The following is a 27,608-nucleotide window of genomic DNA, read 5'->3' as shown; positions in this document are numbered from 1 at the left end:
AATTCTGACTTTTAAATATTAATAGCTATTTTTCTTTTCTTTCTTTTTTTTTTTTTTTTTTTTTGAGATGGAGTCTTGCTTTGTTGCCCAGGCTGGAGTGCACTGGTGTGATATTGGCTCACTGCAACCTCCGCCTCCTGGGTTCATGCAATTCTTGTGCCTCAGCCTCCTGAGTAGCTGGGACTACAGGCGCATACCACAATGCCTGGCTAATTTTTGTATTTTTGGTAGAGACGGGGTTTCGCCATATTGGCCAGGCTTGTCGTGAACTCCCGACCTTGTGATCTGCTCACCTTGGTCTCTCTTTTGAACACTGTAGAGGCCAAACTAGAAAGCTAGATTTGTGTGCAATGACCATTCATGTGCAAACTCAGCTTCCAGATGGAGGTTCATTTTGGCTCCCAGATAAATTCCACCCTCAACAATCTGGTAATCTCAGTGCACAGCTCACACTGGTTTGTAATCTCTTAGGAAACAGGGAGAGATGGTCACTTTTGAGGCAGTAAATGTTCTTATCAGGCCACTAATGAAAATGTCTTAAGCCACCAATCATTGACAGGGATTCTGAAGAATGTCAGCATTCATTTGATTGCAGCTCAGACTGATGCTGCTGCGACTGGAATCTCCTGTTTACTCTGTCCAAGACTTTCACAACCACTTCGTCAGTATGCTGTCTAAGGCGTAGTAGGTGCTCAGTCTGTGTTGTTAGAAATATTCATTTGTTCTTCCTCAGCTGTCTTAGTTCTTGTATATTTTAAAGCTAAAAGAGATCTACAAAAACTGAGAAAATGAACTAAAATCTGGTATCTTATGCCACAGTTTTCCTGTGGCTGATGCAATGGCCTGGTGATTATACTTTATACAGAGATGCCAGCAGTACCCTTATAATCTGTGTCTCTATTTGAAGCTTTGAATATAAGCCTCTTACTCCTTATCAAAAAAATGAGTTGATCAAGGTGCTGGTAAGATCCTCATTCCAGTTTTGGTTCCTTAAAGTCTTTATCATCTCTGCCCTGTTAAATGTCCAGAATCTAGACATTCCTTCCTCCCCAACTCCCAACCAGGCCATCTGACTCAAAAGAAGTGAAAGGAGGACATAGCATGTTCTTCACAACTTACAAAACAGCTCCAAGCACACTGTCTGTGAGTCAGTAACACCCCAATCCACCCCCACATGTTTCAAAAGCACCATGTGCACTAATCAGACATCCGTGTCCGGTCTAGCAGCTTGGGTACACTCAACTCCTTCATGGAGTGCCGAGAAAAATTCCAACCTTTCAGCTTTTAAAATTTCATCTATGGCCTAATTATACATTCTCAAAATCAAATTTAAAATGATTAAGTGATTCATTTCCATTAATTCTGTTCTCTTTCCCCAAAGTCATCTGCTAATAAGAGTCCAGAGAATGTTTTCTAATCCTCCTTTAAAAAAGATACTATTTGTAGGTATTACATAAATACATATCAGTAAGAGGTCTTTCTTGTTTGCCATTTTTCACAAAGCTCTTTAATATGTAGACTTTTAAAAGGGTTGGTTCTCAGCCTTGAAAATTATGCTAATGAGGCAAGAGCAATAATTCAAATTGTAGCCACTAATTTCTCTAAGGGAAAATATGCAGAGACCCTGGGCTCTACGTTTGTTTTTAACTAATTATCATGTATTTACTTTTCCGTTAGTCCAATAATTTTTCTTTCAATTCAGAATTAAGCAATAAGACACTGAATTATATAAAGGCCTGTTTAGCATAGCAGACACACCTCATCATTTCCTAGTATTCTGATTTACAGCTCTTAAAATGCACAACCGAGAGGCTGTCTATATGCCCTTTTGTATTTACATTCCATCATGCAGTCACCTCAATAACTTATGCATTCTCAGAAGGTCTACCTAGCAATTAACTCCAGTCTTTTCTAACTCACCATCTCATTATGTAAAGTGGATTTGAACATAAACTTTATTAGCAACTTTCAGTTCTAATTCCTTATTTCCCCCACCCCCACTCTGCTGAACAATGTCAGTTTATATATGACAAAAATGCTTTGGAAAATGGCAGTTTAAAAAATCCATGTTGGACTGGCAGCACATTTAGTAATTAGTTTTTGCACAGCTAAAGCATGTGATCCAGTTTGTCATAGAAATGGAAACAAATCGAATTCTCCCTGCTTTACAACATAGCCTTTTGACTATGTTTAGGAGGAAAAGACAATGAGGAAATCTATCATTTTTATTCAAAAGCTCAAAATCTAAAAACAACAAAACAAAACCCAAACAAACCAACCAAAACTCCTTTGCTAAAAGGTAAAGGACTTCTTAGTATCTCTTCTTCAAACTCAAGAAAGAGGACTTTCCTCACGCATATGAAGTGTATCAACTGAAGAGTTGAAATGGGGTTTAATGTACATGTTCTTGTGGTAAAGAACCAAGGGGGCTGATGAAGGTTCTCATAGAACTAAAGGAATGGCAGCACCTGAAGACAAAGTGTCCACTGTGTGACAGGGAGATGCCTGCAACTGACTTACCAACGTCGGGGTCCACGGCTTGAACTCTGGTCAACAGAGCCTTGGTGGCTGTGTTCTCATAGATGCAGGCGTTGTAGTGGTCAGAAGAAAACACAGGGGGGTTATCATTCACGTCCTCCAGAATTAGGTGGATGTTCGACTGGCAGAATCTGCCACCCCCGTCAGTGGCCTTGGCCATAAGGCTGTACACAGGGACCCTTTCCCGGTCCAACAGAGCCAAGGTTTTTAACTCGCCTGTGAAAATAAATGGCAGCACGATTGGTCTGAGTTTTTAAAAACTGTCTTTCTTTGGAGAGCAGAGGACCAATTATATACACAACTCTCAACATAGGAAGGACTAATGTCATTTGGCCCAGGTGTCCCATACTTAAAATGTAGCAAATCCAACAATTTATGTGTATGGAAAAATGTATGGGATTCTAGATGCAAAAACAAAACAGCTGTGTGACTTTCAAATTAATCCCTTTCGAAACCTCTGGTATAAGGGGCTCTTTCTTTTGACTACATGGAGAAGCCTCAAACCTCTTTAAACCTCTCAAGATCTACTCTGGAGATCAGTCTCTGGATTTCTGCTATATGTCCAGAAAACACACAGAGGATGGACTTGTATCTCTAGTTCTCTGATGGTCAATATTGTCAACAACCCACAGACCTAGAAGGGCAGTCTCTTTGCCTCCAGATACTCAACTTTTTACTCCATCATTTGCAGGAAAACAGGTAATGAAAACAGAAGCTGGCTTTAGGGGAGCAGGGTCTTGAAGGACCCCGATTGTGCAAGGGTTAACCCTTAACTTGCTGGATTGTGGAAGGGCCTGACGTTGCTTGGGGAGGAGTCAAGTGGGAGAAAACTTGAGGAGCATGGAAAAGCAGCTCCTTAGCATCCCACATGGAGCAATGTTATGTCTGTATTTTAACCACTGGAATAGCTGTATTGGTGCTGGATACCAGCTTGTGTGCAGATATTTTTGTTGTTCAAGTTTCATAAGATAATGACAACAAGCACAGTGACAAACCTGAATAAATGTTATTTGGTGGAAAGTATGACTCATGAAATATTATCACTCCTAAATAAAATGAGTAGGTATTATTTGGATGAAGCCCCCTATATTTATTTATTTATTTATTTATTTATTTATTTATTTATTTAATTTTATTTATTCATTTATTTTGACACTGAGTCTTGCTCTGTCGCCCAGGCTGGAGTGCAGTGGCACCATCTCTGCTCACTGCAAGCTCCGCCTCCCGGGTTCACACCATGCTCCTGCCTCAGCCTCCCAAGTAGCTAGGACTACAGGTGGCTGTCACCATGCCCAGCTAATTTTTTTTGTATTTTTAGTAGAGATGGGGTTTCACTGTGTTAGCCAGAATGGTCTTGATCTCCTGACCTCATGATCCACCCGCCCCGGCCTCCCAAAGTGCTGGGATTACAGGCATAAGCCATTGCGCCTGGCCGAAGCTACCTATATTTATTAAGGGAGTTCATCTTTTAGCTTCCCGGCCATGGCCAGCCAGTTCTTGGATACAGGCTGGATCATTTCCCTCTCCTACTAAAAAAGCATCCAGGGCATTTCATTGGAACATTCAAGACACTCCACAATCTGGCCTAAAGTAGTTTTCCCTCCACTTTTGTATACGACATTACCTGGATGCGCTATGCTCTCTGGTCATGCTGTTCCTACAACTTGCAGTTTCCTGCTTAAGCCACTGAGAATTCTGACTCAGTTCAAATGCTAGTTCTTCCTTTAAGCAGTTTCCTTGTCTTATCAGAATATTAGTTACATCTTCATCTGTGCCCAGATATGGCTCCCCTTATGTTTCTCCTGAACACTCATTTCATTGTGCCTTACATTATTATTATTAGTTTACTTGCCTGTCTTCCCTACTGGATTACAATATCCCTTGGGCATGATTTATTTTGTTTATCTTGGAGTCTACCACAAATATCCCATAAAGTGCTTTTATGTCTACTGGCTACTCAATAAATGTTACCTATTGAATAGATAGTCATCAGGCCCATATAGCTGAGTAGTATATTCCCATGTAGCTAAGTCAGTGCTTCCTTGTAGGATGCAACTTCTTATGGGAGTGGGGCAGGGAAGAGTCACTACCTTTTTGGAGGCTCAATAGTCAGTTATTGTTCACTAGAATCAACACAACACTGAAAATATGCAAGCCAGCCAATCTTTAGGCTTAAATTAAAAATGTCATTGGATGGGTCATCTAATCTACAAAACTAAAATAATTTGCCTCCATATAAAAGGCTTTTCCATTAGCTCTGGCCTTCAATGCAAGCATCTGCCTTTAGCACCTTGTCAATTTTACCTGAATGTACAACCAAGCAAATCTGAGGGCTCATAGGTTTGGATAAACTAGGCAAGCAAGTTTGATAAAAACTAGACAACTGTGTTAATAAGAACCAGAAAGGGACCCTAAAGACATTTCAAAGTGAGAAAAATTCTCCTTCCTATGAATTGCTGTCTGCTTTTTATGGCAACCTGCATTTGTGATATAACTTCATTTATACCTGTTACGAGCATATACCTTAAAACTTACAGATACGAGAAACAAGAGAAGCAAACAGAGATGTCTCCTTACTTGATGCTAATAAATGTAGGTAAAGTCTGGGCAAGTTTTACAAAGGAAATAAAAAGTTTCTGTGGTCCAGAGCACCCATATTTGGATGTGCTCCTATAATTTCTTAGAGTCCAAGATACTGAGCATCATATTCTTGGGGTGCAGAGGATGATACCCCAAAGTATTGCGCTTTGGCATACTGAGCACCTTCAATTAAAAAAAATTTGGAAGGCCTTAAAGCTGCCTTAGAACCAAGAACTTTCAAACTTTCTCTTATTCCCCTCATCTCTCTCAAGTGCAGGTGAAGACTCTCTTTGAAATTTCCTCATCTAAGAAAACTTCTTTCCAAAAGAAATGCATTTGTCTTAGGATCCCCCTGCATAGAAATCTCATCAAACAACTGGGAAAGATTGACCACTAGAGAAGAGAAAAGAGACTAAAAGTCATCACCACATCCAGACAGATTCTCCATCTCTTCTTTTGAGGGCAGCTCCGAGAGATTAACTGGGAGACTTTATCTGCATAACTAGATAACCTTTGTTCACAGTCAGTTCAATCCCTTACCTTCCCAACTTTTTCCAGTTCCACTGAGTTTCCTAGGAGAATTATTTACAAAATAATGGATGCCCTCCAGGTTATTCACTTCCCCTAAAACTCATTGACTACTCCTCTAAAATTGCCTACAGTTCCCCAACTTGCCTCTCCCCTAGCCTTAACCATCCGGCCCTTCTTTGAGTCTCTTATTTTTGGGGCTGTGGTACCCATGTTCACATAAGTAAATCTATATGCCTTTTCTCCTGTCAATCTGTCTGTCTGTGGTCAGTTCATTTCAGCAAATATTCAGAAAGGATGGAAGGGAAATTTTCCCTCCATCCCTATAAGAGCAAGTATACTACTAACTATTTACTAGTGATGAGACCACATAAGTTTAACTTCTCTCATGGATTAACAATGACATTTACCCAAAGAATAAATTTCAGCTTACCACTTTCTGGATCTAGAAAAAATTCACTGTTTCCAGATCCATAGAGTGAGTATCGTATATCTCCATTGGATCCAATATCAGCATCCTTTGCACTGACTTTCAGGATGATTTTATTTGATGGAATGTCTTCAGGAAGTAATGCTGTATATGCAACCTGGACAGAGGTGAAGAAAGGTAATAAAAATCATTAGTATTTGTGGGGGCAATTGCCATATTTAGCATTATATAGGATTTCTTTAAAAATTCATTGATATAATTTAGCTTTTGTTATTTTTTCCTTCACTACAGAAGCATAATATAATATATTATATTATATAAACATCATATATCTGCTACTCTACCACTCCCGTGCTTATTCATTTAACAAATATTTATTGAGCATCTACTATGCGTTAGGTACCATTCTAGACACTAAGAGTACCATGGCAAAGGAAACAGAAGAACATCCCCACTCTTGTGGAACCATAATACACACCACACATTGACCATGGTTGTCTGTTTTTCTCTTGAGCCCCAATGAGTCCTAGGAATTCTCTTCAACTCTTTAAAGAGCCACTACCAGCATTTGGCATTAGTATGAGAGACTAAATCTATTTGCAATACTTTTCTAATCTACAGGACACCAATATTGTCTCTCAGTCTAGATGATAGAAAAGAATAAATAGTGATTTAATTTCGGTATGAGAAAACATAATATCTAGTACTTGTATCTTCCATTGGCATTATGTTTTATATAGTAGTAAAAAGGCCACTTCACAAGGAGCCTGGAGACCAGTGTTCAGCACCAACATTACCACTAACCAAATGTGTAAACTTATATAAACAAGTTCACATCCTGTAGAGTGGTCCATTTCTCTATTATCATATCAGTGATTTAAACAGAATAAGTACTAAAGTCCTTTATGACTTACTCAAAAAATTATTTAAGACATTTTTTTTTTTTTGGTGGGGGCAGGGTACAAAATTAGATATCTGATCTTACTACCTATACTCTTTTCATGTTTTCAATATTTCTTCCCAAACGTCACCTCCTACCCTCTTACACCCAATTGCAGATAAGAGCAGAAGTTTTCCTGGCCTTAAGAAGCAAAGTGAAATGGGCTTTGATTTGATTTTGGAGAAGCATAGTAAAAGCAGAGCCCTATTCCCAAATCTCACCTGCTCACACACTGGGCTATTGTCATTCACATCACTGACGCTCACTTCCACCATGGCCTGTGTGACAAAAAGCCCATCAGTGGCAGTGATATTGAGAAAGTAAATGTCCTGTTCTTCTCTGTCTAGAGGCCTCTTCACGTAGACCTTCCACTCACTTTGCACCAGGCCCAGAGCAAACCTTCCTCGAGGGTTTCCTCCTGCAGTTAAAAAAACAGAAGAGCTTTTGAAGATGTGCAATGAAATGTCTTAATCTACACCTACCTTGAGAGGTGCATGTGGGGTCATCCAGGTACTCCTCAAACTGTATCATTTAGGATACTAAAAAGACACTGAAACTCCCTTTGATTCTGGGGCAGCAAAGCATGATATTTACATGCTTGGCTTCTGTGAAAAGCAAAACAGTAACTTTCCAAGATAATAAAATCCACTTAGAGAAGCTGGAGATGATCTCTTGTTTAGTTCCCCTTAAGAACAATCAAATTCAAACTGTGAACAATCAATCGTCTTCTCAGGCTGACACAATTGTCTTTCCACTTAGTCTCAAGAGAGGATGTAATACACTCTAGCTCTTGTTACCAAGACAATTTCATTAGCCGTTGATTATGCAGTCAAGAAAGGCAGTTAGTTCTATTAAGGAATCTTTTAATGAAGGCTTTATCATACAGCTGTGCTCTTCTCATAAGAACTGGAGTTTGGGGGAGAAAAGTTTTCACCACAGAGGAAGTCCCATTAGTGTTAAATAGCCCTAACGAGGGGTCATTTAAAAAGCAGTTCAAAGATAAGCATTGCAATTAGACCAAATGTATCAGAGTGAAGCTGGGGAACATGGAAGAAAAGAAAACAGATGAAGTGGAACAGCTTTTTAAGATGCTGAAGCACTGACAGCGGTCCCAGCAATATGACTTTTCCACATCATTAAGCTACATGGGGGCAAAAGCAGCTTGGGGAACAAGACAGGAGGAGGAAGGAAGATCACAACCTTGACATAATGGGGAAAAATGTCATTTCAGACACGGAGAAAGACTGGGCAAGACCGCTGGCAATAAGTCAGGAGTCAGGTTTGATCATCACTATTTCATTTATTTGGACATTCAAGTATTTATCATATACTCTGGGCCAGGCATTGTTCTAGGCAGCAGTGCTATGTCAGTGGACAAAACCAGCAAAAATATTTGCTGTCACGGCGGAGATCACATTCTGGAGGGAAAGACTGAAAATAAACAAATAAAGTATACTGCATCCTGACTACTACTTCGTTGAAAACGTGGAGCCATATCCCCTACTTACAATGAATCTTTACAAAGCAGTGGGCAAATATCAGGGTCCTACTGAAGAGACGGAGTGGGATTCTGAGTGCCAGACCACATTCTTGCTTATAAGGCAAGGGGCTGCTTAGTCTGAGGGCCTCAGCACTGGGAGTGGGGGCAAGTCACAGTGGAATACAATGAAACCAAATCAGCCAGTGTAGAAAAGGCAAGAGCTGCATATTCCTCTGGGGCAGTGGTTCTCAACTGGGGACGACTGTGCCCGTCCCCTCTGTGGGGGCTATTTGTCAACGTCTGGAGACATTTTCGCTTGTCACTTTGGTGGGAGGGAAGTGATGGTGGTGGTATGTGCTACTGGCATTTAGTGGGTAGAGGCCAGGGATGCTGCCGAACATCATACAGTGCAAAGGACAGCCTCCCTCAGCAAAGAATTATCTGGCCCCAAATGTCAATAGCAGTGTGGCTGAGCAACCCTGCTCGAGGGAGCTTCAGGGTCCTCCCTGGGATATCACTTTCCTCCACCACTGGCCAGGATTCAATTTGCTTTAGTTGAATATTATTTCAACGCACACAAATTGAACCTCTCTATTAAATGCTTTCAGTGCAGGCCCACACTGTTCTTTTGTTACATAAAATGATTAATGGTCCTTTGTTAATCGGAGGCAGCACAGCCAAGTTGTGTTACATCAAGAGCAAAAGTTAAATCTAATTAAAATCAGTTGGTGGTTGGCACTGCTAATAGTAACAGTAGCTTTAAGCTACTCTGTACTCATTACTTTGCTAAAGTCAATGGGATAGTCCCTTTAAATCATCCATTGACAATTCAGAGGCTATCTATAAATAATTAAGGCTGAGTATTTTACAGTTTTTCCAAATAGAAAAGGACCCTTCAGAATGCCTAAGCAGCTTTTTTTTTTTCCTGAAAATAAATGCAAATGAATTAAAGTGATGCTTCACTCACCTCTTTCTTCACTATCTTTCATGTTTTAACTGCAGAAATACATATTTTAATGAGAACAGAAAGTCTCAGATAAATCATAAAATGCATAGTGTTTCAAGGGGAAGACATCACCAAGAGAACTGTCCCATAAAGAAAAAGGAAGAGAATCATGCTGAAAAGTGTGGCAACCCCAAGCATTGACACGTTTGCTCTACTGTGGATCTTACTCTGCAGTGATTAATTAACTTTCCTACTAACTTACTTAAGCAGATTCTATGTCCTAAGGGCATTCTAATTAATTCATTTTTCACTCTGAATGATGTAGTTTTTCTAAAGGGAAGACACCTGACTACAAGTATTGATGATTCTTTACAATCTTTTGGCACTTTATGTTCTGCCTTTGAATGTGACAACATCAAAATATTAGCTTTAACCCACCCCCCAAATAGTTTTTAGGAAGAATGTTCCCACACTGCCAACCCTCTCCTCTTTCAGCTAAAGGTCAGCTGCCCCCTGGGAAACTACTCTGAGATGAAATCCTTAGCCTCTCAGGGCAACAGTGACATTTTCTGTGCCTTCTTAATGACTGACTTTGTCTATCTTGGCTTTCCCCTTGAATTGCTACTTGCTAGTCTGAAAGACAGAAAAGAAATCCAAAAAAATTTGGTTGTCAGAAGAAATACCCCTTGATTTGTAGTTATAATATAGGATTTCTCAGGGAAGGATCAAACCATGCCATCTAATGTGTGTACGTGGGTGCACATGTGTTGCTATGGCCAGGAGAAGTGTGCATGTGAAGCCTACTGTGATCAAGCTATTTGTTTTGCTCAGTATTGCAAAAGGTAGAAAAAAGGAACATGCTTAAAAGCAGAACCTCTCCACCAGAAAGTTGTTATTTTCATTCCTTCAACTGAGATATTTGGCTGGACTCCTTTTTAAATAGGAAGAGGTGACACAAAGACTAGTTACCAATGTGGGTAACACGTTTATGACAAACCTGTGAACTCCAAACTAAGGCTGAGTTAGCAACAGCCAACAAGCAAAAAACGCAGTCTTCTCAGAGATCCTTTACTCAGCTCCAGAGAGGCTTCATTACACTCGACTCCTTATCCCATCTTCCTTCTCTCTTTACTCTTCCCCCTGCCATCTTCCATCTTTCTTTATAAAGCAGAGCACATAATGAAAACTAGGGGTGTTTACTCACCTGTAATATGGTAGCTCACTTGGCGATTAATGTCGGACGTATCTCTGTCCCAGGTGCTGAGGACGGCTACCACCTCGCCTGGTGGGTCGCTCTCCTTCACATTCCCTCGGTACACTTCCTGCGCAAAGACTGGTGCATTATCATTTATATCTGTCACTCTGACAGATACCAAGGCCGTGGAGGAGAGAGAGAATGCCTCTCCAAGGTCAGAGGCCACCACAGAGAAGGTGAATGTGGGGTCTGTCTCATGATCTAGGTCCTTCAAGGTACTGATCCAGCCCGTGTTGCTGTCAATATTGAATGCTTCCATTACCTTTTCGGGCTGGGAATCCGAGTGGAGGGAGTAAGTGACTTGTCCATTGGCGCCCCAGTCCATATCAATAGCTCTCACTTGTGTGAGTTTGGTGCCAACAGGCATCCCTTCCATTATAATGGTGTCGTAGCTTGAAGTTTCAAAGACTGGCTTGTTGTCATTCAAATCCAATACCTTGATATCTACATCCACAGCAAACACAATGTCTACTTTGTCCAGGGGTATAGTGGCTGCTACTTTAAAGTGGAAAGCTGGGCTGGTTTCATGGTCAAGGCGTTTGTCAAGTTTAATGGTGCCTGTTTCCTGTTCTATGACGAATACACCCCCTTTGTTATTTTCTGGCCGTTCCCCATTAACTGTGCTGAATCGGACATTCTGACTGGGTAAAATCCTCAGGGTGTCCACTGTACTCCCAATGGCTGTATCTTCTGCAATGGTAAAGGAATACTGAGACTGGGTGAATGATGGCAAGAATGTTTCAGGGGGCAAGACGTGGATATAGACAGGAATGAGGGAGTGCTTTACTGGGATGCCCCCATCTACTGCTTTGACAAAGAATGAAAGCACTGTATTTTTCAGCTGGTTAAAATTACCCTTTGTGACCATCCAGCCATTGTCAGGATCGATTTCCAGGAGGTCAGCCACTGAAACAGAGGCCTCGCTATAGAGGGAATAAGTAATCCTTGAATTTGCTCCATCATCGGGATCTATGGCTTGAACTTGAGTGACCAAGTGGCCCCTTCCAACATCTGCCCTGACACTGGCTCTATATTCCACTGTCATGAACTGGGGAGCATTGTCATTTTCATCCACAACAATCACTCTCACAGTGCAGAAAGTTGTTCTCCCTCCACCATCAAGGGCCCTCACAAAAATACTAACATCTCCTTCTAGAGGGTTTTCCCGGTCTAGCCTTTCTGTGGTGATGACCTGCCCATTGCTGTCTATGAGGAATCGATCCTTGGCAAAGTCATTGATGATGGCATAGCTGATCTGCCCATAAGTCCCTGGATCACCATCTGTGGCTCGAACATGAATTACCTTTGTTCCTGCAGCCGCGTTCTCTCTCACCTCAGCTACGTATGTGCTTTGTGAAAAGGCAGGGCTGTACAAGTTAGCCCCAAGTACCCTAATGTGCACCTGTGCAGTACTGGTGAACAACCCATCAGAGACAGACACATTGAGACTGTACAGAGGCTCCATCCGCTGCTTCCGGTGGTTGGACAATGTGATAACTCCACTCTTGCTGTCCATCAGAAAGCTCGTCCGGTCGTTCCCAGATAAAATGCTATATTCCAACCGGTCAAAATCAGAGCTGTCTGCATCAGAGGCTTGTACACAGGTTACAAAATGGCCCCGAGGGGCTAATTCACTCACATATGACTCATAAATGAGCTGATTAAAAACTGGAGGGTTGTCATTTACATCAGAGATGTAGATATGAACCAGAACCTCACTGCTCAGTGATGGGAAGCCACTATCTGTTGATCTGACTTTCAAAGTGCAGTGTTGTACTAACTCATGGTCCAGCATCCGTGCTGTCAGGATTAAGCCACTTGAGCTATCTATGTGAAAATAATCTGTGCTATTGTAGGTATCCTGGACAATCTGATAATGTACCATTTTATTGTTTTCTGAGTCTGCATCAATAGAGACAACTTGTAAAACAGGTGTCCCAATAAGAGATGCTTCTGATAGTGTTGTATTGTATGTGGGTTGATCAAAAATAGGGGGATTGTCATTTACATCATTAACTAGCAAGTCAACAGTGACTTCAGCCCTAGCACCAGTGAGGGCATCGCTGGCTCTTATTGTCAGCTTGTAAGCAGATGTAACTTCATAATCCAAAGGGCTAACAACTTTCAGGACCCCAGTGTCAAAGTCAACGTTAAACTGTTTAAAAGGGTCCCCATCGATAATGATATATATGATGCCTTGGCCCTCTGGACTGGTGGCATTGATGCTTAGGATGGGTGTGTTCATTCTGATGTCTTCATTGACAGATGCTGTATAAAAGGGTTTATCAAACACAGGCATTGCTTTGTTGACAATAGTGATGGGAAGCTCCACAGACGTAGACAAAGAGGGTTTTCCACCATCCTTGGCCAGGATGGTGACTCCATACTCAATGTTGGACAAGTCAGAGTTGAATGCTTCCTTTAAAATAACATTCCCTGAATTAGGGTTAATTTCAAAGTGGCCATAGTCGTCCTGTAGGACATACGTCACTTCTCCATTTGGACCTTTATCTTTGTCAATGGCTGTCACCTGATAAATCAGAGTTCCAGGTTCTGCATCCACTTGAACAGCAGCATAGTATGGGAGGCCCACAAAGACTGGAGAATTGTCATTTATGTCTTCAATGTTAACCCTGACCACCACTCTGGCCACACGCAGATAGTCCAGCTCACGGCTGGCTTCTACCACCAGCTCATATAACTCTTGTTCTTCACGGTCAAAGGGGACTCCAGTCGTCTGAATGACCCCTGAGGTAGATTTTATCTTGAACTTATTTCCTGGGTTTAAGATGCTGTATTTTAAGGGCTCATTAAGGCGGTTTCCAACTGCGTTGACAATAGCAACTTTGGTTATGTTAGTGTTGTTCTCTGAGATTGAGGTGGAATAGAAGCTTTGTGTAAAGTGGAGGCCACTGTCCATGGCTTCTTTAACCATGATGGTGACCATGGAGGTACTGTAGAACTTTCCATCAGATACCTTAACTATCAGCATGTAGTGATCCTTGGAGAGGTTGTTGTTTTTTATGGTAAGTACTCCACTGTTTGAGTCAATTAAAAAATGATCCAAGCTGCCTTCCATTAGGCTATATGTCAGTTCAGGGGGTACCTCAGAGTCAGGATCTGTGGCACTAACTTTCAGAACCTCCACTCCGACATACGTAGGTAGAAGTAAGACAGTCTCAAACACAGCCTGAGTAAAAACAGGTGGGTTATCATTCACATCTGTCACCTCAATGTTGACTTCAACGGGACTCTCTGCAGTCAGTTGGGGGCTACCACTGTCTCTCACATGCACATGAAAATGGAAATGGGCAATGGTTTCATGGTCCAGGTTGGCAATTGTTCTAATTGCACCTGTACTGGAGTCCACCGTGAAAAACTTTTTGGCTGTCGACTCCACAATCTGATACACAAGCAGAGCATTCCGGTTGCTGTCAGCATCTGTGGCTCGAATCACCAGTGGGCTGTTATCCAAGCTCCTGACAATGCTGTTAATTGGGGCAGCCTCACTTAGGCTGCCTGAGTACTGAGAAAAGAGAAAAACTGGGGCATTATCATTTTCATCAACAATCTGAATATTGACTGTAGCATTGGAAGCCATTCCTGCCATATTGGTGGCCTGAATGATGAGCTGATAAGAGGATGTGCGCTCATAATCCAGGACTTTCCGAGTGGTGATGACTCCAGAATATGGATTTATGGTAAAGATCCCATTAATGTCTCCATCTTTGACTTCATAAATGAGGGTAGATTGACTGATGGCAGAGATTAGAATGACTGATGTTCCAATGTCAACATTTTCATTTACTTCTGCTTGGTAGTCTTTGTGAATGAACTTGGGGTGAGAATTGTCAGACATGGTGACAGAAATGCGCACAATTGCAGTGGCAGACATTGGCGGGGATCCCTGATCTGTGACTTTGATGGATAGGACAAACTGACCCATCGTCGTCATGTCTGGTTCTTTGCAAATGGTGATGATGCCTAGGACCGGTTCGATCTTAAACGAGTTCCCAGTGTTCCCTAAAATACAGAAATCAATGGTGAAATGAGTTACATTTGGGTCACTGAAATCTTTTTGATTGGCTTTTTATCTACAGGTACTTTACTGCAATGTGGCAAGTAGAAAGCAATTATAGTACTCATTTGTGTCATTCTGAAATGAGAGGCCTCTCTTTCAGGGGTACTGAAAAGCAACAAAAATGAGCTTCCCAGTAATATGGTAAATTTCAGATCAGTAGCTTCTAGATCCAGGTTAAAAACAACAATGACAATAACACAGTCTTGTGTCATTCAAGTTGGTAAATAAGAGATCCTGAAGGAGAGATCTTTTCTGCTAAGAATGTGCAGGACTTCCTTATTTCCAGCCTTGTGAGAAGACAGATAGATTGGGAAGCCCACATATGAATGCCACTGGTTTAGGCAGCAGTGTCATATTTTCTGTTCTAGGTTTAAAGAAAAGAGGGTTGTGGGAATAGTTTCAGAGCATTATAAAGTAGTCAGTTGTTTTCAGATTATCTCAAAAGCAAACTTCAGTACATGGAATTCGTATTATTTCACCCTATCAAAAATGACTTTATCCAAAACACTACTTTGGTGAAAGGGTTTGTTCAGTCAGGCATGGAGAATTCTTGGCAGGTCATCATTTGCCTTGTAAGTGTGAGGAATTTTCGTGACTCCTCTTCTATTCTCCACTCATGCTCTACCCCTCTCCCATGCCTCTGAATGCACACATGCACACACCTAGACATAAAAGTAAACATACAAAGTTACAGGGCAGTTGCTCAATCTGTAACCATTCTATTCACCAAGCATTTGAGATGTTTCTAGTGCACCAAGAAACTGTTAAGAATCTGAACCAGCACTGCAACCAAGAACCTGAGACATAATCCTTGTGAAACTGAAACCTGGGCACCCCACTTTGACATAGCTGGCAGGGGAAGGGCTATGGCCATGACACTGTAGCAGTTTAAGAGTTCTGCTTCAGAAACCTGTGGTGGTTTGAAATCTGGGATTGTTGAGAATGAGAGAAATAACAGAGGAATAAAGAATGGGGAAGACACAATGTGGAGTATGTAAAGAAGGTAGGTGGCGACAGAGCTGAAAGGCGGTGGGTAGCGCAAAGTTGTATCCTTCATCAAGTTGTTTTTGCTTTTCTTATCAAGCTTTCTCATACTTCTCAAAGAACACACATATTTCTGTGCTGAGATTCTTTCCAATCAAAATTTAAAGATCTTGGTTATTCAACTCTATCTGGACTTTTCTTTCTTTTTGAATATTGTAGTATGATAGGCATGTAATTTAAATGTTGGAATCATTAAAATAGGGACCAGGATTTTCAGGGCAGTTGTAAGGTGTGTCTACATACTTCTTCCTACATGCTAATTATGTAAAGTTTTCCATGTCTGAACACAAAATGGTCATGTTCATGTAACATCTATTTCAAGAAGATACTTGCTTATTTTAAAAGACAAAGTATACCTAATAAAGAGGTCATTTTGATTCCAGCCCCCCAAATGTGAATATTAAACAATGTTGTCATTGATGTCAACATGATTTATTACTTTGCAACCTAAACATGGCCATTTTATGATGACAACAATAAAAAGTTCAATGATCTTATAAGTAAACTTTCAAGCTTGCAATGAAGTGTCATAGAATTGAGTGTGAATCCAACAGGTGATTCACGGACCTTTGTAGGGGAAATCACCTCAACTAAGCAATTGTCACCTTCCAGTGATGGCACCAACATGTAACCTTGACTGGTGAATGCTACTGGAGCCAGGGATCTCAGTGTTCACTGATCATGGCGCCCCACTGCAGAGTTTCTAGGTAAGTCCTCCCTTACTCCACACCCGGCAGATTTCTTCATACCCAGCAAGACATGCTACGGTGGGGATGATGGGGAGCCAGCTTTTGACCTCAAATATAATTTTATGGTTTTTTTTTTTGTTTTGTTTTGTTTTTTTTTTTTTGAGATGGAGTCTCATTCTGCCATCTAGGTTGGAGTGCAGTGGTGCAATCTTGGCTCATTGCAACCTCTGTCTCCTGGGTTTAAGTGATTCTCCTGCCTCAGCCTCCATAGTAGCTGGGACTGCAGGCATGCACCACTACACCTGGCTAATTTTTGTGTTTGTAGAGATGGGGTTTCGCTACGTTGGCCAGGCTGGTCTCAAACTTCTGACCTCGAGTGATCCACCCACCTTGGCCTCCCAAAATGCTGGGATTACCGGCATGAGCCGCTGTGCTTGGCCTCAAGTAGAAATTCATAACCCTGCTATCCCATGGCTGCTGATCTGCTTGCGACACCCTTCCAGAATGGTGTGCTGATCCATCAGGTCCAAAGTGGGCCCTCCTCCTCTTTCCTTCTTTGACACATTGACCCATTCTCTTGGACTCCACTTTCTGCTTATTCTTTCCTGCTACACTTGAATCCTGAAAAACTGACCTCTGTTTGCTTTTTGGAATCTATGGTCTCTGTAGATTTTTGGCAATTGAATAAAAGCTGTGCTTTTCCTACCATTCCTTATCCAGTACACAACACAGCATCTGCTACAAAGAAGTTGCTCAATATTTGTTGAATGATTGAGAGGAGAGTTAAATCTAAAAATATATTTTAAACTCTCTGTTCATATGCATCTTGGGATCCATATGCCCCCACCCGAACTCAACTCAGTCCCAGTCTCTCTTGTACAATCCTGCCTCAGACTCACCACTGACACCAAACACAAAACTCAAAGTAGATATAAGACCTGAAGCTCTGCACTCAAATTCTGCCTCAGTCCTTCAGGCCAAAATAAAAAGCTTCCGTAGTCACTTTAGAGGACAGGCAGGAGACAGGAAATTTATAGCCCACCAATAAACAGAGTGAAATCTTGCTTATCTGATGTGTGTGAGAAAAGTTAAATAAAACATAATACTTTACACAACCATTTGTCATTTGCTTCAAAGTGCTGAAGCATCTGGGATCTGCCTCTCCTACTCTCGTCTGGGAAGAAACCTGCTCCCACCCTCGACTGGGAAGAAACCAGTGCAGCCCAGTGTGGGTTTGTCTGTGAAGAGGCTCACTGGCCATTTCAGATTTATTGTGAACACTGTAATCCTCACTAGTTTCTTACATACAATCAAAGGTCATTTTTTTTTTTTTTTTGAGATATCAGTTGTTCCCATGGTTTTCTGGAAGTTCGTGTTTTCTATATAAAAGGTGTTTTAAGGAAATAACTGTTCTGTCTTGTAGTCAGTTAAAGAAATGACTGGGCACCATGCTGTAGTCTGCAGAGGTCAAAAGATAAGCAGAGCAGTCTTTTTGGTTGGATGGTAAGTTAAATTACTCCTTAAGAAACTCCAAACTGACTGAAACATTATCTGGCTATCTCAAAGGAGTATAAGTAGCAGGCTTAATGGCAAATATAAAAAGCAGGTAGAGACATACAGCAAATGTTTAGAACACGGTAAGAAAAGTAGAAATAAAACCCTATATCTAAATAATTACAGTGACATGAAGCAATGTATATGCATGAAGGAATATGGGGAAAAGAAAAACATACAATATTGGAAAAAACAATAGAAAGAATAAAAAGAGTTGTTGGTTTAGGTGACATTTTCTGGGATGTGATTGAAATATTCATGTTTTAGAAAAGTTTCCTTATATTATTTGAGGAACCCAAAGAACAAAGATTATGTAATTAAGTAATAAAAATGTCCTGTGATAAATAAAAGATGTAAAATAGCATTTCTAAGAAAACACTGGTCAGGCTTTAGATTGAAAGGAAATTCCATGGAAACCTAGAAAAAAATAGGTAAATTCTCTCTGGAAACTTTGCTATTATGAATTCTTATCTTTTCTTTTTCTTCTTTTTCTTTTTTTAAATAGAGCTTAGCACAGACCCATGTAAAATGTGAGTGCCTAATACAAGAAATAGTTTTAAGTTATCATTTAATGCAATAACTTTTTTTTAGAAGGTTGTTGGCTTTTCTTTTCTAAAATTTCTAGTCCAAAACTGTCATCCTAGCATTCATATTTTAATTCAACTCCTCTCAAAAATGCTCTACATTTAAATGAAGGGAGAGAAGCCTTTCCATCCCTGGCATGAAAGGAGATTGCATTTGGCATTATTCACGACAGACATAATGTTGCAGAACATTTTGGAAATAAGTGGCTTGAATATTCAAAAAAGATGGAATGCGGAAGAGAACACAGGCAGAGATAGGATATTTGTCATTTTTAGGTTTATTTTCTTGCTTAGCTATTCATCTCTCGTCATAAAAGCTTTCTAGCTATCAGTCTTCAAACCGTCAGTAAACTATGGTCTTGCCTTATAGATGTTAAAATTAATTTTAAAACATCTAATTTTTTAAAAATTTAACAAAACAAGAGCCTGTATTTATTTGTCAGGTTCAGCAAGCAGTTCAGAATCCATATCTACCATCTACTCTGCTACTCAGGTTGCCTCCAAAGATGTGAATTTGTGCTGTGAGGTTGAAGGAATTTCTGAAGCCCACAGACCACCTAGTAAACAAAGACTTGTTAAGATTCAGTTCACAGAACACCCTGGTAGCCCTCAGATTATCGGTGGCTTTGGTTATTTTAGTCTGAGGCCCTGGCTTGTTGGCCTACAGGTAAAAGCCAGTAAATTTATTGCGTATTTATTTTCTCTTCTCTATCCCAGAAAAATCCACGATCGAACACAACAAAGGAAACTTTACTTGCTGTTAATGATGGAAAACCTATTACTGAAACGTCAAGAACTTTATCCACCATCATCTCCCAAATAGGACAGCGGCTTGGCCAAAAAAGTTCATTTAGAGATATTCTATTGTTAATGATCTGAATTTTACACGGTGATAAATGCTACTGAGGGTCGAATGCCATGCATTATGCTGAAATTTGTGCAGTGCAACAGCTCTCACCTGCTTCTATCGTATATATGAGTTCTGCATTTTCTCCTTTGTCTTTGTCCAGAGCTGTCACTTGCAGAACAGCTGATCCCAGAGCAGCAGATTCAAACACAGACGCTTCGTACAGTGGGTTGGTAAAATAAGGGCTGTGATCATTAGCATCCTCCACATTCACAATGACTCGGGCCAAGTTTCTTCGATAAGGAAACTCCTGATCTCTGACCTTTAGGCAAAATACAAGAAGTGGTGGGACTCAAATCTTAAATAGCAAAGAACTCACATGGCTATGTCTGGGGTGAAGACAAAATGAAATAATGCATGCAAAGTGCTTGACCCAGTTCCAGGCTTCTAGTAGGGTCTCAATAAATGGTAGTATCATCGAGTGAGGAAACTTTGGGAGGAAATCGCGAGCAGGGGTTACAATACCTTTACTGCTCAGCCTAATGTCTGGCCTGTGGTCTGTGCTCAGTCTGTGTGTGTAGAATTGATGCCTTGATATCACAAACATAGCGCTGTGCTCTGGCTCTCCCCATACAGTGGCCTCCCCCTTATTTGTGTACACAGCTGATAAAAGAATAGTGGATAGAGGCTCTTCTGTAGGGGCAACTAAAGACTGGAATTAATGAACACAATGTAGGCATTTCCATTCATCCATTCAACAAACATTTATTGTCACCTATCTGTCTTAAGTCCTTGGCTTTGCTCTGGTGGTACAGCAGTGAATTTGATACAGTTCCTGCCCTCAAGAAGCTTAGAGTCAAGTGGGAATACAAACAAGTAAACAGATGGGTATAATGCTCAGGGCTAAGTATTCTCATGGGATGCACTAAAGGTGCTCACAGAATAGTGAGAAAAAACTAACCTAGCATTTCGCTTCCTGAAAAAGGTAACGAGAACAAGTAGGAGTGGTAAAATGGTGGTGGTAGTAGTGTGCGGCATTTTCAGGCAAAAAAGCCAATATATACAAAAGTCTAGAGCTGAGAGAACCCTGACCATTGGGAAGATGAATCAAATCTTAATTTCTTACTTAGAGAAACGTTAAATAAAATGTCACACTTGACACAACCATTTGTCATTTTCTTCAAAGTGCTGAAGCACCCCCTTTCTGATTTCACCAGAAAACCTTGCTTGGCAGTTTTAAAGTTTCCTTTAGTTTGTATATGGCAGAAGCTTGCAAATAATCATTTCTTTAACCACAAGGTTTTGCTATCATTTGATGTAGCACTAATCAAATATGTGTTCTTGGCTTTTTCAATTTTAAACTCCATACCTGCAGAGAGATGTGAAGAAATTAGGAAATATACCGAAAAGAGCCAACAAAGAGAAAGGGGTTTTCAGAAATAGTACCTAGGAGGAATGAGCAAAATGACTCAAATGGCTTAGCCAGGAGAAAGGCAGTGTAAAGCACTTGTTTGCTCGAAATATTCAATTATGTAAGTGGTAAATGGTAGAGGGTGACCAAATGGATTTCTGAGTTTGTTAAAGAAAGAATGAACAGAAATGGCTTAAAGAATCATGAGAATGGAGTTAGTCACTAGCACAAGGTTTCTGCCCTTGGGGAAAACACACGCAGAATTAGCCCAGTGAATATGCTGAATTTCCCTGTCTGCAGACTGGTCTGCCATACCCAAGGACCAAGCTGAACTCTTTATTTGGGGATTGTTGAAATCCAGGTCAGTTCCAATTAAGCGTAAGCTCCTAGGGTGCAGGAACTTTGTCTTTTTTGTATCTTCAGTGCCTAGAAGAGTGTTTGGTGCATAGTAGGTGCTTGAGAAATATATGTTAAATGAATGAATGAAGGGCCAGAGTGATGACTGGAAGACCTCTATAAGTAACCCCATCTGTTTCCTGGAGTCTTAGTTGGAAACTATAGCTAAGTGTATGACACTCAAACTTCCTCTTGTCGTTGGAAGGTTTCTAGTCTTATGAAAGAAAAGTAAAACTTAGTGGAACATTACTTTCAGCTGCTTAGGAATTTGTACTGTCTTAGTGTGGTATTTTAGTGCCAATCAGGGCAGAAGATTAAGTCTGTCCTTCTACCTGGTCTTAAAGGAACACAGTGGGGGCTCTGACAGGAAGTGGCTGTGCAATGCTGTGGGGATTCTTGGGTGGTTGGAGGGATAGACTTCAGGCCATAAATTAATCAAGGATGTTTCTTATTAATCTCTACTTCCCAATTATGTGAACTAGCTAAACACTACTCTAAAAGTAAAGCAATTTCTCCTACATAATTTGGAGGTCCCAAGAACACAAACTCAGATTGATACTCTCTGTAGGCTTTAGCATATATTGAGATCTCTCTTGTGTACCAGTATTCACTACTAGGTCCAATGCCAGTACAATAAGCAATAAATTGGTTTTCCAAATCCTTCCAAGGACTGAGCATTGCATAGGCTGAGTAAATGATTACTCTTGTGATTAACTTCTCAAGGAATGTCTTTTCAATTTTTCTTTGAAATCTTCTGGGTGCAAACGAACCCCAGAGCCTGGGAACATGACCTGTTCCTTCCCTCTCAAGTCAGTCTGTTTGGAGCATTTACTGAGCAGCCCCTGCTGCAGAGCTTGTCTAATAGTTTAGTTTGGCAAAAATACAGAGTTGCTATCTAACAACAGTAATTCTTCATGAAATAAAAAGGCAAAAATGAAAGCAATCTCTCTGTGAAAAGACTAAATTTTCAACTACTTATAAAATTTAGGGGCCCTATACTTCTGATGGCTAATGTGTGTGGCCTGAACAGTCAGTGGTTCTGTAGGAGAGCAAATTAGGATTTTGGTCCTACCATTATGTTGAGAATGTGCTTGTCCTGGGCCTCATGGTCCAGCCTCTCGGCAGTATAGAGCACGCCAGTGCTAGGGTCAATCCGGAATTTTCTCATGCTGATGGAGTCGATGCTGCTATGAACAGTGTAGCTCAGCTTGTGCTTCTCATCTCTATCTGTGGCTTCAATCTGCAAGATCTCCGTGTCTGGAAGTACATCCTCGGAAATTGTCACATCGTAATTCGGCTGAGAGAATTCTGGGCCATTATCATTATTATCCAGCACTTTGATAAATACCTATAGTTAAAAGAAGACAAGAATGATGACTAATGCCAATTTGCTCATTGCTAATAAAAGTATGCCCTCCCTCCTTTTTTCCCCCCTTCCATGTCCTTGGATCCTAGCTTCTAGTAGCTCTTGCAACACAGAGGAAGCTCTCTTATAAAAACACTGTAATTAGAGGTTGACAATAAACCAGTAGTTTATATTAGAACATAAACTATGAGCTGATCAATATTCTCACTATTAATTGAAGAGCTGCAACAGCTACTTGAAGGTGATAATTCTGTGGAATTCTTTGATGCACAATGTATATGATCACAAGGTGACCTTAATTTGTTAAGGCGCCATTATCTTAAGTTCTTATTATGTGTTTCTCTTGGTGGACTTCTATGGAGGCAGGGACAGAATGGGAAAAGGAGCACAGAAGAGGCAAAGGAGCCAATGAGGTGGGACTCAGAGCAGTCACAGCTTCTCAATGGCAGTGTCCACGCACTGTGGTTGTCCTGATAGGAGGGGTTTAGCAAAGAACGTAGCCCTAATGATAGTTAAGGTATGAAGTTTCCCAATAAGTTTCCTAATTGTTTTCTTTCATAAAGCATTTTGTTATGTAAATTTTCAGACAAATATAAAATAGTGTAATGAACACTCCAGTATGTATCACTCAGCTTTGATAATAATCAATTGCTAATCTAGTTTCATCATACTGCCACTCATCCCTGCCTATTTCCCTATGTTATTTTAAAGCACATCCCACCCATCATGTAATTTCACTATGCATCTTTAAAAGACAGGACTCTTAGAATAAACACAAACACACACAATCCCATTGCTGCACCTAAGCAGAGAAGAGTAGTTCCTTAATATCATCAAACAGCCTATTGGTGTTCATACTTCTCTAATTGTTTTTAAGTATCTTTTTATCACATATATGCATATATATATTCATAATTTATTTTAATCAAGATATGCAAATAAGGTCCAAATATTGCATTTGGTTGATACATCCATAAATGGGTTAATTATATTTTAATTTATAGGTTCTCCTTCAAACTCTTCTCTTACTATTTCCTTGGATTTTTTACGGTGTTATTGCTAGTATTGAAGAAACTGAGCCATTTTTTCTTTAGTTTCCACAGTCCGAATTTTGCTCATAGTGCTCCTGTGGTTTTGTTTTAGTCCCTTGTACCAGTTCAGTCTGAATTCTTCACTGCAAGCTCCGCTCGCCATTCTCCTGCTCAGCCTCCCGAGTGTTGGGACTTTTGTATTTTTTTAGTAGAGAGACGGGGTTTCACCGTGTTAGCCAGGATGGTCTCGATCTCCTGACCTCGTGATCCGCCCGTCTCGGCCTCCCAAAGTGCTGGGATTACAGGCTTGAGCCACCGCGCCCGCTGTACCCTGTAGTTCTTATAAATTGTTTGATCTAAAAGGTTTGCTAAGATTCAATTTCCTTTTTTCTCGTTTTTTTTTTTTTTTTTTTTTTTTTTTTTTGACAAAAATCCTTGATGAGTGATTTAGTGTACTTCCATCTGGAGATACATAGTATCTGGTTCTCTCTCTTGTTCTGTGATATTAGCAGATACTGGCAATCATTATACAGATAATTTATTAAAAATTTCAGATTGATAATGTTCTAATTGTATTATTTTCTTCCTTATTTATTAGCTGGAATAGTTCTCTAAAAAGAAACTTCTCAACTATTTGGTTACTGTGAAGTACATTTCATATAGGAAAGGTAGGATAAATAATTCTTTCCCTTTATTATTTTGAAATAGTGAGTTGGTTCCTTAGCTCCTCCCAAAGTGACAAATGAGGTACTCTTTTTCAACCATTATTATGAACTCATGAATTTAATCACATCCGATTTGTTCCTCTCTATTGCAGTTATTATATTAATGATGCATAAATAGCCCTACCTTGGCCTGTAGGAGCCTCTTCCAGTTAGTTCTTGACATCTTTTGACATAACCTTAGTATTCTAAGATAGCTTCCTTGCTTTCTGATAATTGCTACCAGTAATTTTTTCCAGTGTTATTTTGCACATTTTCTGCCCCAATCTTGAATTACCCATTTCTCCAAAATGGCTTGTTTTCTTTTTAGTTAGAAATGATATTTAGATACCATGACCCACTGCTAGGAATACTTATTGCTACTGGATTGGCTATTATGTTTCAGTTTTATTCACTGGACAGAGTCAGGAAACGTTTTTGGTTTTTTAAAAATAAATATTTCATGAGTTCATATTGCTACTTCCTATTCAAAATTAGAGCATCAAGGTTTTTACTTAATCTCATTGTTTTTACATTTGTATCTCCTTTTTCTCATGCTGAAGTTTCTCATGCTTAATGACATCATCAAAACTATTCACTGCTTTATTTGAACCACATGCACAAAAATCTCAGAATAATTCCAACATTCTTATTATAATTATAATTATGACCATTAAAAATAATTTTCATATCATTTTGTAGTTCTTTTTATTTTTATAATTATATATGTATAATTACAATAATTATAATAATAAAATAAGTTATAATTTATTCCTAGTTGGATAAATAATTGCAATTATTATAGCATAATTACAATTAAAAATACTATCTACTTTCTATCAGGTGCTATACAGGTTTAAGAAGAACAAGCAAGAATAACCAGGAATTCATCTAACTAGGAATATATAGTATTTGTGTTCAAATTTTAGACTTGCTTTTTAAATATTTAATTTAATATTATATGTAAAGGTACCAAAGTCAAATTTTCAAAAAAAATATATTCAAAGCAGTTCAGCTTCTATACCTTCCCCCTACACTCTATTCCCTTCTCCTACAGATAACTTTACAAAAATGTATGGTTTACTCATCAAACATTTTGTTAGTATAAACATACTTTATACACTCTTCCCTGCCATGCTATTTCATTTAACATTACAGTTACAGTTAACATAACATTAACATCAGTTCTCAACTGGGGAGGGTTTTGTCTTCCAGGGGGCATTCAATAGCGTCTGGAGGCATTTTTGGTTGTCACACTTGGAGGAGGGCTGTTACTGACATCCAGTAGGTACAGGCCAGGGATGCTGCTAAACATCCTACAACACACAGGACAGCCCCCACAACAAAGAATTATCTGGCCCAAAATATCAGTAGTGTTGCTGTGGAGAAACCCTGCATTATATCCTGAAGATAATGCCACAGAAGTACAGAGATACTCTTGCAGAGAGTAGACGAATCAGTTAATTCAACTAGTTTTCTACTGGTGTTCATTTAAGATATCTCCAATTCTTGTTCTTAGAAAGAGTGTGCAAGGGGCCGGGCGCGGTGGCTCAAGCCTGTAATCCCAGCACTTTGGGAGGCCGAGACGGGCGGATCACGAGGTCAGGAGATCGAAACCATCCTGGCTAACACGGTGAAACCCCGTCTCTATTAAGAAATACAAAAAACTAGCCAGGCGAGGTGGCGGGCGCCTGTAGTCCCAGCTACTCGGGAGGCTGAGGCAGGAGAATGGCGTGAACCCGGGAGGCGGAGCTTGCAGTGAGCTGAGATCTGGCCACTGCACTCCAGCCTGGGAGACAGAGCGAGACTCCGTCTCAAAAAAAAAAAAAAAAAAAAGAAAGAGTGTGCAAGGAAGAGCCTCGTGCCCATTTTAAAAATATTTTTTGCTAGCATATATTTGGGTTCTAGAATTGGGATGGTTGGATCAAAGTACAGCTGCTTAGTTTTATTATTATATATGTTTCCATATTTCCCCTGCCCAATGGTTTTATCATTTTGCATTCCCATGATAATATAGAAGAACGATTGTTTCCACAACCTTGCCAACATAATATGTAGTAAGACTTCTAGATGTTTTGCCAATCTGATAGATGAGAAATGGCATTTCAGTATAGTTTTAATTTACCTTTCTCTTATTTTTGAGTGAGGTTGGAGAAACTTTTCATATAGTTAAGATCCATTTGCATTTCTTTTTCTGTTAAATTATTTGTATCTCATCTCATTCTTCTACAGGTTAGACGGCCTCTCGTTCTTTATTTTTGGAAGTTTGGTGATATAAATTGCAAATATGCTTTCAATTTTGTCATGTATATTTATTTTGCTTATGGTGTTTTTTTTTTTTTTGCCATGCAAAAGTGAATACATCAATCTTTTTCCTTATTATTTCTGGATGTTAATTCATAGTTTAGAATATTTTTTGAGCTTTCAGGTTATAAATGGACACATTCATTTTAAAACATGCATTTGCATGTTTTCTTTTCTTTCATTTACATCGCTAATCAAGTTGGAATTTTTCCTGGCATACTGTGATTATTTTCCATATGGCTCTCCATTTATCTCAATGCTACTCTTTAGAAGACCATCACTTCCCACTGATTTGAGAAGCCACCTTTATTGTACTCTATATTTACACATGCAGTTAGCATATTTCTGGATTTTTCTATTTGGCTCCATTGGTTTATCTGACTTCTCATGTATCAGTACCAAAATGTCTTAATTATAGAGGCTTTATAGTACATTTTAATGTTTGGAAAGGCCAGGCTCTCTTTTTCTTCTTTCTCTTGGTTTTCCTGGCTATTCTTGCTTGTTCTTCTTAATAAACCTGTATAGCACCTGATAGAAACTGGATAGTATTTTTTATTGCAATTATGCTATAAGGACAGGTTAATAAAGGAAAACTGACTTCTTTCCAATGTAGTCTTCCTATCCAAGAATATGGTTTGTCTTTTCATTTGTTCAATCTACTGTTTTACCTTTCCAGGAACATTTAGTTTTCCTTAAATAGGTTTTGAACACATTTTAAAGTTTATATATGTACTACCCTAAATAGAGTCTTCTTTTCCAATATATTGATTTTTGTATGTTAAATTTTTAACCTGTTATTTTAATAAATTTTCCTATTACTTATAGAAGTTTTTCCTTTCAATCTTTTGAGTTTTTCAGATATACAATTATACTACATGCAAACAGAGATAGTTCTACCTTTTT

The 27,608-nt window shown here is 39.7% G+C and overlaps 2 protein-coding genes across 2 annotated transcripts in view; both read right to left on the bottom strand.

The window, feature by feature from the left end:
* FAT3 (FAT atypical cadherin 3) overlaps nt 1–27,608 on the bottom strand; it is a 687,549-nt gene that overhangs the window by 81,591 nt on the left and 578,350 nt on the right. The window contains exons 8-13 of the mRNA XM_050759265.1: nt 22,376–22,651; nt 19,608–19,818; nt 10,647–14,720; nt 7,238–7,434; nt 6,080–6,233; nt 2,521–2,754 (exon numbers count right to left, since the gene is read on the bottom strand). Coding sequence (XP_050615222.1) covers nt 2,521–2,754; nt 6,080–6,233; nt 7,238–7,434; nt 10,647–14,720; nt 19,608–19,818; nt 22,376–22,651 — 5,146 coding nt within the window. The remainder of the gene's footprint in view (nt 1–2,520; nt 2,755–6,079; nt 6,234–7,237; nt 7,435–10,646; nt 14,721–19,607; nt 19,819–22,375; nt 22,652–27,608) is intronic.
* Nucleotides 1–27,608, bottom strand: part of CEP295 (centrosomal protein 295) — a 1,096,927-nt gene that overhangs the window by 885,648 nt on the left and 183,671 nt on the right. The window lies entirely within an intron of this gene.

This window comes from Macaca thibetana, chromosome 14, assembly GCF_024542745.1.
Source record: "Macaca thibetana thibetana isolate TM-01 chromosome 14, ASM2454274v1, whole genome shotgun sequence".
Lineage (NCBI taxonomy): Eukaryota > Metazoa > Chordata > Mammalia > Primates > Cercopithecidae > Macaca > Macaca thibetana.
Note: the sequence above shows the minus strand (reverse complement) of the source record. Positions and strands in the feature narration are given on the sequence as shown.